A 14,574-nucleotide genomic window follows, 5' to 3' on the forward strand; every position below is an offset into this window, starting at 1 on the left:
TTCTTCAAAATTAGCATTCCAAATCGTTTGACACCAAAATAAAAAGAATTTTAACAAAGATTTTGAAAACTAAATCAAAATTCCTTCTTTTGTTTTAGAAATTAACACGATATACTAAACAATAGCAAATTTAACCTTGCAAGCGATAAAATTTTAAATTATAAACAATATACATTATTGCTAAATTGTTTATACTTTGAGCAATTTATTGTTTTAGTTTCTCAGACGCAAATTAATTTTGCACCTAAACTAATAGACAGAGGACATGTTAATTTATTATAAAATTAGTAACAAATATTAATAATAATAATAAAAATAATATAATAAAAATAATAATAATAATAATAATATAAAAATAATAATAATCATATAATAATTAAAACTTGGAAGAAATTATTAATACAAAAGAATTAGCGTAAAATCAGCGTTAAAAAGTGAGAAAAGTTTTGTGAACTAAAAGTGGATAATAAATTTTAAATTTATATATATATATAATAATATATAGATATATATATATATATATTTGCGTATATTCTGACGTAAATTTTTCGCAATATTTGCAAATAAAATTTGTTCATAAATTATATGGAAATTATTTACTTTACTTACATCAGTTTAATATAATTTTATAAGTTTAAAACAAGGTGAAATTATTTTGTTAAAATTTTATAAATATGTTAAAATTGTTAAAATAAATTTTAGTATAAATATTTAAAAATACTTGAAAATTAGTATTCATAATAATAAGTTAATTTATATTGGAATAATGCAAAGTAAATTAATTTATATAAATTATATAAAATTAAACTTGTTTAAAAAAACTTTTGGAATAAACTTAAATTATTAGCTAAAATTTATATGAACAATTAAAACATATTATTATTAATCAAGAAATGTAAATAAAATTATACTAGAAATGTGAAAATTTAAGATTCAATTCTCTGATTGGTGTTAAATTTAATTTGTTTATTATTAAATGTACAATTTAGTAAATTATAAAATTTAGTGAAAGTACAATTTAGTGAATTTAATTAAAAATGAAAAGATCAATAAAAATTGGTGTCGGTTGCCTTTTGGTGTGCCTAATTGGTGTCGTCGTTGGATTTTTGGTGTTTCCAAAGGTTTTTAGGAACCAAATAAGCGAGGTAAAAATTTAAATTCTTAATTAAAAAAAATATTTATTAGCCAAGATAAAAATGATTTTTTTCAAAATTCAGATTATTAGTTTTAATGTATTTTTGTTATTATAGTTCGATGGCAAATTAAAAATGTTATATGAACAACTTTTTGAATCACCTAATTACCTTTTATAATTTTTGAGATATTGCATTTTTAAACTTTACAATTTTTTGAACTTTCTGCAGACAAAACAAAGATGAAATTTGTAAAAAAGTTGTGTAGGTTTAAAAGTATGTACAAGACCTAGTAGTAAAGATAATGAATTTTTGTAAATGCACAACTAATTTTGGATGTTTTGGTTAAAATTTTCAATTTAAAAATTAGAAAAAACATTTTTTTTGTATGAGTTATTCTTAATTATCTGAGCAAAGTACTTAATTCGTGAAAAAATCATAGTGTAAAAGTTGTAATAAAATAAATTATTTAAAGCAAATTTATTATTATTATTTTATTTTTTCTTTCAGGAGGTTTCTTTGAAACCAGGGTCGGACAGTCGGGCTCTTTGGACAAAACTTCCATTTCCTATGGAATTTAAAATATACATTTTCAATGTCACTAACCCTGAAGAAGTCCAAACGGGTTCCGTACCAATTGTCAAAGAAATTGGACCTTACCAATATGAGTAAGTATATATAAAAATGTTTGAAATTGATTTTAAAATATACTAAGTTGCTTTAGGGTACTATGATATTAGAAAATATTATTCATTATTTAATTTTGAACAAATTTCCCGAATATTTCATTTAAATTAAACAAATTGTTTAGAAGTTATAAGCAATATAACAAATAAATACCCATTTGTAGCCCTAAAACGGTTTTTTATGTACTTGGTACGGAACTTTAAGTATATAATTATTTCTAAAATTATATTTTGTTATTTAAAGTATCCACAAACGTCCTTGAGACGTTTTGCAGATAAATTTGTTTGAAAAATAATCATTTCTAATAATTATTAACATTAAGAAATGACTTGACAATAAATATTGATTGATGGACATCAGGCAGATGATTGTTCGACATTGAATTATTTATAAATATATATATATATATATATATATATATATATATAATTATATACATGTATATGAGTATAATTATAATTTATTTATAAGTATTTGTTTATATATTTGTTTAAACTTTGTACCGGACGTTACAAGCAGATCAATGTTCATATTTTTTTGCAAAATGATTTTGTTATATATATATATATATATATATATACAAAAAATTATGTATCTTTCAAAGTATTTGAGTAAAGTCTATAAAATATTTAGCAAATTTATATAGAATTAAATTATCTAAAACATTGTCTAATATTATAATGTGTTATAGGAACTAAGTATTTTATAAAATAGCCTCAAACAATAAAGTTTATATATTGAATGTTTCATTGTGTCTTTCGCAAGGATTCGTCTAAATCCTTCTTTATACATTACATAAAGCTTCACATATCCTTAACTATTATCCTCTATTTATTTTTCCATATATTTTTTATTATTTTACTTCATTTTTATCTGGAAAATACTCGTATGTATCCTTTCTCCGACTGACGTATCCTTTTTGTTCGAAATGAAATCTCTCTCGGGCAATATTTGTATTTTGTTCGACTTTTCAGCAAAAGCAAAAATTCTTTTCTTGAAAACTTCTTTCTTAGAAGAAAACTGTTCTTCGAATTGAAATGTTGAAAGAAATAAATGCGAAAAAAAGTTGGGGAAATCCGAATGATGTAAATAATATATGTGTTTGAATATATACATATTTATAAAACGTTATTTTGCATAAAAAAGTTTATTCATTTTACTATTTATTTTTTATTAACTTCCCGAAGGAGAAGTTTATGTTTTCATCAAAAGATCCGATTTGCTAATGTTATGTTTTCTCGACGTTTCAAGCCATTCTGAATCGAATGAGGCCAAATTTGGAAAAAGTATGTGTGTGTGTGTATGTGAACAGATTTTTTGCCGTGAATCGACGTTTTCTCAGAAACGGCTGGACCGATTTCAAAAATTCAAAAGCCATTCGATGTATCTCGATGAGGACTATTACTTGTCAGTTTTGTGTGACGATCGGCCAAGCCATTTCTGTATAAATCGCAGAAAAGTGAAAAATTTTCGTCCACGTTTTAGCCCGCAATTCTGAATCGATTTTGAAAATTCAAAAACCGTTCGAAAGATATTGATTGGGAATCGTGCTGATTAGTTTTTGGTAGAGATCGGCCGGGCCGTTTTCTTGTAATAAAGTTTTTTAAAAAAAAAATTCGATGATTTTTATGATTATTTTTTTGACGTTAGATACCATAGTCTTCTAGATCATACTAAAATATTACGGCCCTACGACAACTCGTTTAGCTTTAAAAATTCGTCAAAGTTTGCAAAAATTAGTATGGTCTTTTTGGCATTTGTCAAAATTAGAACTTCCATCGAGGTTTGCTCAAAAACGCCTGAACCGATTTCATAAATTTAAAAGCCATTTGATGTATCTCGATGAGGATTATCGTTTCTCAGTTTTGTGCGACGATCGGCCGAGCCTTTTCTTTGTAATTTGAAAAAAAGTGTTAAACTTTTCGTCTACATTTAAGCTCAAACTACCGATTCGATTTTAAAAAATCAAAAACTGTTCGAAAGATATTAGTTGGGAATGATATTTATTAGTTTTAGGTGAAAATCTACCGCGCCGTTTTCTTGTAATTAACTGTTGAAACAAAAATTTAGGCCGATTTTTATGGAACTTTTTTTGGCGATATATATCATGGTCTTATAGAACTGACTGAAATATTACGGCCTTACGACAAGTAGTTTAATTTTAAAAATTCATCAAAGTTTGAGAAAATGAGTAGTTTTTTTGACGTTTGTTAAAATTGAAATTAGACGACTCACTTGGTATAACAATAGAGTACTTGGTCTTAATGAACCTACTAAACCATCAAAGTCCTACGGAAACTGGTACAATTATAAAAATTATACATTTTTAAAAATTTGCTTATAGAAAACACTCCGAGTTAACGTATTTGTTCGTGTTCAATTATGTGTAGGTAATGAATCCACTCGGAATACTTTTAATCACTCATAAATTAATTTATTTTGTATTGACTAAGTCGATTAATCACACATATCGGGAAGTTCATGTAACTTGCCTCAAGGCTAAATACCAAACCAACTAGTTTTAAATTGTACCGAGTTGTCCTTTCCCCAAACAATAACTTCCCCAGAATGTGTCTTTCCCTCTTGAAACCCTAATTACGTCTACCTTACTCCCCTGGCAGAGGACTAATTATCAGTCCTCGTCGAATGCAAAGTTAGCCACTACAAGTGGTTAACTAGCCCTAAATAGCCTCTCCGAGGGTAATTACATCCGGAAACTCCGGAACTCCGGAAGTCCGGTAATTCGGACGAAAGTACCCAAGTACGGAAATTGCCGAAAGTACTTCGGCAGAGGAAAGATGTAAATGGGCTGTAAAAACCCATAGAGAGTGATTAGATTAGAGTGGATGTTGAAGTAAAACTTCTTAGGAACGAAAAAATAAGTTTATAAATTTGTGCATGATATCTCTAAACTATTCGTCAGAGTTATATATGAAATATCAAATTCAAAGTCGTTTTAATCAAAACTTTTATTTAGGAGTGTATAAAAGTGTTCCCTACAAAATGTTGTAAATTTTATCTAATTTCACCCTATCTAACTGAAAAGGGGTGGTTTCATATGAAATTTTTGAGTTATGTGACAAAAACCAAAAAAATGTCCTGAATTTTTTATTTATTGCTAAAGAATGAAATATCATCGAATTCAAAGTCGTTTTATTCAAAACTTTTATATCGGAATGTATATATATATATATATATATATATATATGTATTATATACTTGTATTTAATTACTACTTATATATTCATATATCCATTTGAATTCATATTAGTCAATATGTAATACAAAACAAACATAATATCGAATTACAATTACATTACATCACTAATTTCTTTTTTATTCGACTTCATTTGTGAATACATCATCAAAAGAAATTATTAAATTATTTACACATCTTTTATCTTATCTTTGAATTTATCGAACACTTTATGAAAAATTAATAAAACGGCTAATAGTGAGAGAGCTGGGGGACACAAAATACAAGAAATTCAAAGGTAATGGAAAAAAACCTTAAAAATATATTTATTAACTATGAAGATACATACTAGCGACTTGCTTTGTTAACTATTTCTTCAAATCCTGAAGATTTATTAATGCATAATGTGAATTAGTGAAAATTGGAAATCGAGAGTATTAATATTCGATGGCAAATTAAAAATGCTTTTAAAACAACTTTTTAAATATCTGCAATAGTTTTTATAAAATTGTATTTTTACACTTTGCAAATTTTTTAAGTTGTAAAAAATCAATATGGATCCTGCGAAATCGAAATGTTTAAAAATGCAATATTTTGAGAACCCTTTGAGATATTTGAGAAATTCAAAAAATCCCTTATATATTATAAGGAATTAATTATAATCCCTTATAATTTGCCATCGAACTGTGATAATCATGATTTGTTGCTTTAACTCTTTCACTGAGAATGCCACATTAATTTGCATACTCATATAGAGAGCATCAAATAATGCCATCGATAATGAAAAAACAACCTTAAAAATCTATTAATTAACAGTAAAGATACATACTATCGACTTGCATTATTAACTATTTATTCAAATCCTGAAGATTTATTAATGCGTAATGCATATTCTTGGTGAATTAGTAAAAATTGGAAATCGAGAGTATTACTATTCGATGGCAAATTAAAAATGCTCTTAGAACAACTTTTTGAATAACCAAAATATCTGCAATAGTTTTTATGAAATTGCATTTTTACCATTTGCAAATTTTATAAGTAGAAAAAAATCAATATGGATCCTGCAAAATCGAAATGTTTAAAAATGCAATATCTCGAGAACGCTTTGAGATATTTTAGAAATTCAAAAAGTCCCTTATATAATACTTTCAATTTGCCATCGAACTGTGTTAATCACGATTTGCTATTTTAACTCTTTCACTAAAAATGCAACATTATTTTGCATACTCATAAAGAAAATATTAAATAATACAATCGGTAATAAGAAACTATCTTCAACAATATATTAGTTGCCTATAGATATGCTATCAACTTTTATTGTTAACTATTTCTTCAAATCCTTGAATTTTATATATGTATATAGTTTATTCTTGGCGAACTTGTGAAAATTGGAAATCAAGGGTATTACTATTCGATGGCAAACTAAAAATGCTTCTAAAACAACTTTTTGAATCGCCAAAGTATCTGCAATAGTTTTTATAAAATTGCATTTTTACACTTTGCAAATTTTATAAGTTGTAAAAACCAATATGGATTCTGCGAAATCGAAATGTTTAAAAATGCAATATCTCGAGAACCCCTTGAGATATTTTAGAAATTCAAAAAGTCGTTTATATAACACTTTCAATTTGCCATCGAACTGTGTTAATCACGATTTGTTGTTTTAACTCGTTCACTAAAAGTGTAACATTAATTTGCATACTCATATAGAGCATCAAATATCACAATCTGTAGTAATAAATCAACTATAAAAATATGTTAAATAACCATATATATACTATCAACTTGCATTGTTAACTATTTCTCCAAATCCTGAATATTTATTTATTAGAAATAATTTTTAAAGAATTTAATTTCCAACAAATTCACTAAATATTTCATTTATATCCAGTTTGAATAAAAAATTGCATCACCAACTCAATATTTCATATGTATCGATTTTATTCGATCTTTCCCTTTTAATTAAATAAATAAAATGGATGTCATTCCATTTCTAATTACTAATTACTAATTAAAATATTGAATTATGTTTTTTCATATGTAATTTTAGATTCGTATTACGATTGTCTCGTGTAATCACAAAATAATAACATGAGATATATGAAATGATAAGCTAAAATAAAATCGTTTGTGTATATATAAATATAGGATAATAGTAGGAGAGCTGGGGTGAAAAGTGAATTAGTGGTGTATGGCATCGTGCCTTAAGGCAAATTGCTGGAACTTCCCGTATCGTAATGAAATATTCTAAAAATTTTAAACTCTTTCAAATATATGATTACAAATGCTGTGACTTTCATTATTTTTGCTATCTTGTTATATCTGAGCAAATAATCAAATGTAAATCAAATCATAAAACAATTTATCTCCAGAACATTAACAATCGTCATTTCATTTCGAATTCAATTTCAAAAAAAAATAGTTGCCTAATTTACACAAAATTGAAAAAGTGCTCCCGTATAGTCACAGTCTAAACGCATTTGCAAATAATTCTGTGCGACATTTTCACTTATATTGTGCTTAGTTGACGGCATTTTCACATTTTTCAATAGTTTTCATTTCACAAAATCGGAAAAGTAACGGCTGGACCTGCCTTTGCCAAAAACTAATCAGCACATCTCCTTATCAATAGGAATCGAATGTTTTTTGCACCATTCAAATCGGTTGATCCGTGCGCCCGAAAACGTGGACGAAAAAATGCGGACATACAAAACACACACACACGCAGACACATCCATTTTTTTGAGGTATGCCAAAATGTTCAGAAACCTTCAAAACGTCGAGAAATGCAAAAATGTTCATTTTCGATTTTCGGCTCATTACTATAACTACCCTACGGGAAGTTAAAAATACAAGCAGTCAATGAATGTATGTTAATTTCAATTATATGAAGTTCTTCAAACACGAATATTATATGATGATGAAGAAAATTGTGAAAACAATATTTGTTTGGGCGTCGTTTAGCATAATCCACTGAGTGAACAAATATTATAGAAGTTATTTATCAGCAATTACTTCATTTCTCAAATTAAGGTTTATTTCTAAATGCTAATTGCAATGACAAATCGATCAGGTCGTATTTGAAGTATGACTTTAATTGCATTATTGTTTTGAAATATTTTAAATATTTTTAATATTATTACAAATTTATAAATTATTATTATATAAATAAAAATATAAAATATATAAAGGTTGACACTAATAATTATGTGCATCACGAGTGTTACCATATTACTAAGAAACATTATTCAAAATTGTTGTATGATGTATTTATTTTTACTTGAATGCCGTCTTGTACAGTAGCAAATAAGGTTTACTTCAATCGCGTATGAACCTTAGGAGCACTCTTTTTTATATAAAACTACCCAAGATCTATTACAATATGTTAAAAGACTTAAATCTAATTATTACCTAATCATACCGTTACGATACCTAAGACCATCAGTTCCTACATAGATATATATATATATATATATATATATATATAATATATATATTACCGCTTTATCATTATTTGCTATTAACTTATTATATATAACATATACCCTACGTATCTTTTTACCCCTTACAAACCTTACATACTACTATTTAAACGCTATATTTTACGCTTATCTATTATCTATTGTCTCTACCGTATACTCTATTGTCTATCGCCCACACCGGGAATCGAACCCAGGACCACCGCGTGGCAGTCCACAGCCTTAACCACTACTCTATTGGGTCCCCCACAAATAATATATTAAGAGACGCATTGTTCTTTCCGCTTTACCTATTAATTAAGTAATTAATACTAATACTAAGGCGACGCGACGACACGCGAAAAAAGGCGACCAATCGTAGCGCCACGGTGGTGTAGTGGTTAAGGTCGTTGCCTTCCACGCAGAGGGCTCGGGTTCGATTCCCGGTAGGGTTCGGAAAAATTAGCGTTTAAGAAACATTATAGGTGTAAGATAAGAAATAATATTGGGCGTATTGTGTATATAGGGTAGTAGGCGTATTAGGCGTATTAGGCGTATTAGGCGTACTATATAGTTAGTTAAAAGGCGTACAACATAGAATTTAAGGTTTAGGCATACGTGAATATGGTAGAGGTATCTTATAAGGAATACATGTTATATGATAATCGTAAGCACAATTTTGATACGGGTACTGTATAAAGTGCATTTTTATCCTTATAACAACTTTTTAAATATTATTTTATTAATGGCAAATAAAAGAAATACGTGACCATACATTTAATTTTTGCAGCCACGAGTACAAGTTTTGCAGTTTATTAAATATTTCAAATTCAAAATAGGTATTGTTGGACTAAGAAAACAAAAATAAATGCTTGAAAATACAATTTATATTTTTTACCAATATACATGTGCAAGGTGTCCCAGAACTCAACCAACATGTTCCTCTTTATGTCTGTTCGTCACGTTCGTTTTTGATAAATTTATAGAATAAACATTATAAGAACCATGTAAAATTTTAATGCTATTATAAATATATAATTTATAATTTATCATTGTATAAATGTGTATAGTGGCCGACACTAATAAATGTGTGGCATCACGAGTGTTACCATATTACTGATAAACATTATTCAAAATTGTTATACGATATATTTATTTTACTTAAATGCCATTTGTACAGTAGCAAATAAGTTTTACTTCAATCGCGTGTGAACTTACGCGCACTCTTTTTTTTTCTATTTTTCCAGTTTCTGTGAGAGAAAAAAATGACCAAGTCGACAACGAATTGGATGACTCCATAACATTCAAAATGAAGACAACATGGTTTTTTAATCAGGAAAAATCAGCACCACTTACTGGAGACGAACAAATCGTCATACCACATCCCTTCATCCTGGTAAGTAACCATAATACTCTAATCAACTTGGTATACTCTTAAAATTCATCCAAAACTTCTAAATTCCAAAGCTTTTTTTTTTCCTAGGGACTAGGGATAAAGTGCAGAATCAAAACCGGGCATGTGGGCATCGTAAATAGGGCCCTTCCTATTATTTATGACAACCAGACGACCTGTTTTTGCGAACCAGTGCAAAGAGGCCCTTTTCGAAGGGTTCGTTATCAAATGCAACAGGGAGGAATTCCAGGCCCAGGCTGTGTGTATAGGGATGAAAGACGAGGGAAAGGGTTGAGGAGCTGGAGGGAGGGGATTTGAAGTATTCGTTTTCGGATATGTAAGTGAAAAGACCATTTTTTTTTATTAAATATTTCAGATAAATAACAGTCAAGTGCTAAATAGAAATAAACTATTTTATCTGATACTGAACCTTGATAAAAATAAATTAACATGACAAATTGAAGGCAAAGGAATTATGTCGATATAATTATGTCGATAATTTTGTAATCACTTTTAAAATGTCATCGATACCCTGCAGGACATTTTCGATATATCGAATATATAACGTCATTATTATATATATAATTATATATATATTATATATACAGAGAATAAAATTATTGACCCAATTGCCAATAAGTTGTCATTACGTATTTATTTATAAAATTAGCGTTCGTATTTGTCATTTTTAGTATATACCGAGTTGTTGTAGAGATTTTTGATGTTAGACAATATTATTTATTATATAATTTTAAACAAATTGTCCATACATATTATTTATATTAAACGAATAGTTTAAAAGTTAAATACAATATATTAAAGTAATACGTTTTTGTCAAAATAAAATGTTTATAAAATTAGCGTTCGAATTTATGATTTTTAGAGTATACTGAGTTGTTGTAGAGACTTTTGATGTTAGACAATATTATTTGTTATTTAATTTTGCACAAATTGTCCATATACTTAAATTATATTTAGCAAATAATTTAAAAGTTATACTATTATATTGTGATGCATTTCTATCAGGATAGTGTTTTTACTTACTAGCACTTTTTACATTTTACGTTTTATTTATTAAAATGTTGACTTTAGGTCAAAAGAACATTTTAGTAAATTATAGCTTATAAAATTCTTTAAAAACTTTTCGTGCACCAAAAAATTGTACAAATTTTGCAAATAGTCTTAAATCACTTTTAAAAATCGAATTTCGAAAGCAAAAGTACTAAAGGCAATAATATGATAAATGATAAATGAATAAACATAAATATTTCTTATTCATTTTTACTTCTTTTATTAGTATTTTTTTTTTTTTAGAGAAATAACACAGCCCTGGATTCGTTCACAATTTCGAGAGGTTTGAGAAACGTTGGAGATTTAGGAAAAGTATTAAAATTCAGAGGTTCTCAAACATTAGATATGTGGATGAGAGACGATGAAGATGATGACCCTCCTAAAAAACCAGGTCAGAAAAATAAAATTGTAATAGAAATATAATTGTACGAAATCTTCTAGTATTTTGTGAATTTTAAGGCTTGTAGTTACTTTTGGGTATATATGTTATTTACGAAAAAAATAAAGAATTTCATACACTTCCATAGAATGCAAACATATTTCCAAAATTTTCATTAGGAAAAATGTTATGCCTAAAAAACCTAACGAATGCACTAATGCAGGGTTTGATTACTATAATAACAAAACAAAAAGTTTGTGCATTTTTAATTTATTTTCCATATAACTTACAAAAATTCGGTATTCACAAAAGTATCGAAAAATTTCATGCAAATTTATTTGGCTTAATCAGTTTCCCAAAAATGTTATTAAGAAAAAAGTTATCGTAAAAAAAAACTAAACAAGTATACTCATGTCGACTGTTTTTCTTATTATTTTTCAGTTAATGAGACTAAATCTTGTACAAAATTAAGAGGCACCGATTCGACGATTTTTCCGCCCTTTTTGGAACCCTCAGAGGGTCTGTGGTCATTTTCTTCGGATATTTGCAGGTCAACAGCCGCAATTTATGAAGGGGAAGGATATTATAAGGGTATTCCTATCAGGAGGTAATATAGAAAAAAGTACAATTGTTTGAAAACCATTCGATTAATATGATTGATGTATTAGGCAAATTTGTTTAAAATTAAATAATAAATAACAATGTCTGACACTATAACACTCTACAGCAACTCGGTTTTCTCAAAAATGCACCTCAAAACAGCATTTATTATTTGGGTATTCCTATCAGGAGGTAATATAGAATAAAGTATCTTTGTTTGTTGCATCGTTTATAACTTGAAAACCATTCGATTAATATGATGTTGTATTTGGCAAATTTGTTTAAAATTGAATAATAAATAACATTGTCTAACACTATAACACTCTAGAACAATTCGGTTTACTCAAAAAATGACATAAAAAATGCACCTCAAAACAGCATTTATTATATGGGTATTCCTATCAAGAGGAAATATAGAGAAAAAGTACCTTTGTTTGTTGCATCGTTTATAACTTGAAAACCATTCGATTAATATGAATGATGTATTCGGCAAATTTGTTTAAAATTTAATAATAAATAACATTGTCTAACACTATAATACTCTACAACAACTCGGTTTACTCGAAAAATGACTTAAAAAATGCATTATTATTTTATGTTTCAGATACAATGCAACGTTTGGAGACCCCAAAACCGACCCTGACGCCAAATGTTATTGCCCAAAAGACCCCAGACCTTGTCCTTTAGCAGGTAATTATATCCTAAATAATAATAAAGGATAATTTCTACTATTTGTGTCCTTTTTTAGGAACTTTTGATCTGAGTCCTTGCACAGGAGCCCCAATAATTGCAAGTTTGCCCATTTTTTTGCAGCTGATCCTAAATTAGTTAAGGATATAAAAGGATTGAATCCTGATAAGGATAAACATGGAATTTTTGTCGATTTTGAATCGGTAAGTATATAAAAAATTATTGTGATAAACACAATATGTTATTTTATATATCAAAACGTAGACGCACTTTTTTTATATTTTCTGTATTATATAAAAATCTTGTATGAAAGTAGGGCAAGTTTTACACATCGGTGAAAAGGAGATGAAATTTACTATAAATCTGTGTTTATTAATAAATAATATCAGGAACGAAATTATTTACAAAAAAACACTAAACTTTGCTAATAGATTGAGACAACTTCAAAATGGAGGTATTTTGGTGCGCAATTTTTTGCTCTAAATTATAGAATTTTTGTTCAAGTACATATATATTTTTATATATCAGCTAAAAGCTAATAAAATTTACTATAAAACCACATTAACCGATTATTAACACCCGAAACAAAATTATACACAATAAATCGACAAACTTTGAAGTCTTTTAGAAGCACTGTTAAAATTGATGCATTTCATGCGCCATAATAAATTGATTTTTTTCAAATTTAGTTCTGTTTTTCGGAAATCTATTTGAACATATATGTTTTTATATATCAGTGAAAAACTAATAAAATTTACTATAACACTGTGTCTAGATTAATAAGAATTCGAACAAAATTATGTAGAAAAGAACACTAATCGCTGAACTTTGAAATTGAAGCAGTTCATATCGAAAAAGGGTTATATTTGCCTACTTTTTGCTCTGTTTTATTAAATTTTATATAAAGACATAGATATTGTTATATATTAAACCGATCATTAACACCCGAGACAAAATTATAAACAATAAATCGACAAACTTAAAACTCTTTTAGAAGCACTGTTAAAATTGATGCATTTCATGCGCCATAATAAATTGAATTTTTTCAAATTTAGCTCTGTTTTTCGGAAATCTATTAGAACATATATGTTTTTATATATCAGTGGAAAGCTAATACAATTTACTATAACACTGTGTATCTAGATTGATAAGGCTTGGAACAAAATTATATAGAAAAGAACATTAAACGCTGAACTTTGAAATTGATGAATTTCATATCGAAGATAGGTTATATTTGGTTACTTTTTGCTTTGTTTTATAAAAATTCTATATAACGACATAGGTAATGTTATATATTACTAAAAAGCTGAAATATTTTACTATAAAACCACATTAACCAATTATTATCGCCCAGAACAAAATTATAAACAATAAATCGACAAACTTTGAACTCTTTTAGAAGCATTGTTAAAATTGATGCATTTCATGCGCCATAACAAGTGCATTTTTTCAAATTTTGCTATGTTTTCCGAAAATCTTGTATTAGAATATATTTTTATATATCAGTGAAAAGCTAATACAATTTACTATAAGACTGTGTATCTAGATTAATAAGACTTGAAACAAAATTATGTAGAAAAAAGCATTAAACGCTGAACTTTGAAATTGAAGCTTTTCGTATCAAACATGGGTTACATTGTTTTACTTTTTGCTCTGTTTTATAAAAATCTTATAGAAAGACATAGATATTGTTATATATTACTGAAAAGCTGATGGAATTTGCTATAAATCCTCATCAGCATGTTTGTAAACTCTGGAACAAAATTTTGCAAGAAAAAGCCTCAAACTTTAAACTTGTATATGTACTAAGGACTATGCTCATCAATAAGATTATACAAAAATCTCAGAAGGACATTGCTTGAAAATGGACCTCATAATAAATAATTTCAAGACGTTTTGCCCCAAATTCTACGTTTTTGTACCCAAACAAAACTTGCTAATACAACAACTGTGTTTATATATTAAAA

The 14,574-nt window shown here is 27.5% G+C and overlaps 1 protein-coding gene across 1 annotated transcript in view; it reads left to right on the forward strand.

The window, feature by feature from the left end:
- The window catches only part of LOC113389820 (sensory neuron membrane protein 1), a 36,621-nt gene that overhangs the window by 15,548 nt on the left and 6,499 nt on the right, over nucleotides 1–14,574 (forward strand). Inside the window, exons 5-8 of the mRNA XM_026626825.1 lie at nucleotides 11,182–11,329; nucleotides 11,759–11,924; nucleotides 12,522–12,607; nucleotides 12,731–12,810. Of these exons, the coding sequence (XP_026482610.1) occupies nucleotides 11,182–11,329; nucleotides 11,759–11,924; nucleotides 12,522–12,607; nucleotides 12,731–12,810 (480 nt within the window). The remainder of the gene's footprint in view (nucleotides 1–11,181; nucleotides 11,330–11,758; nucleotides 11,925–12,521; nucleotides 12,608–12,730; nucleotides 12,811–14,574) is intronic.

The sequence above is a fragment of the Ctenocephalides felis genome, unplaced genomic scaffold (assembly GCF_003426905.1).
Source record: "Ctenocephalides felis isolate EL2017-DRISC unplaced genomic scaffold, ASM342690v1 CF-g0.4_SCAFFOLD_03573, whole genome shotgun sequence".
Taxonomy (NCBI): Eukaryota; Metazoa; Arthropoda; class Insecta; order Siphonaptera; family Pulicidae; genus Ctenocephalides; species Ctenocephalides felis.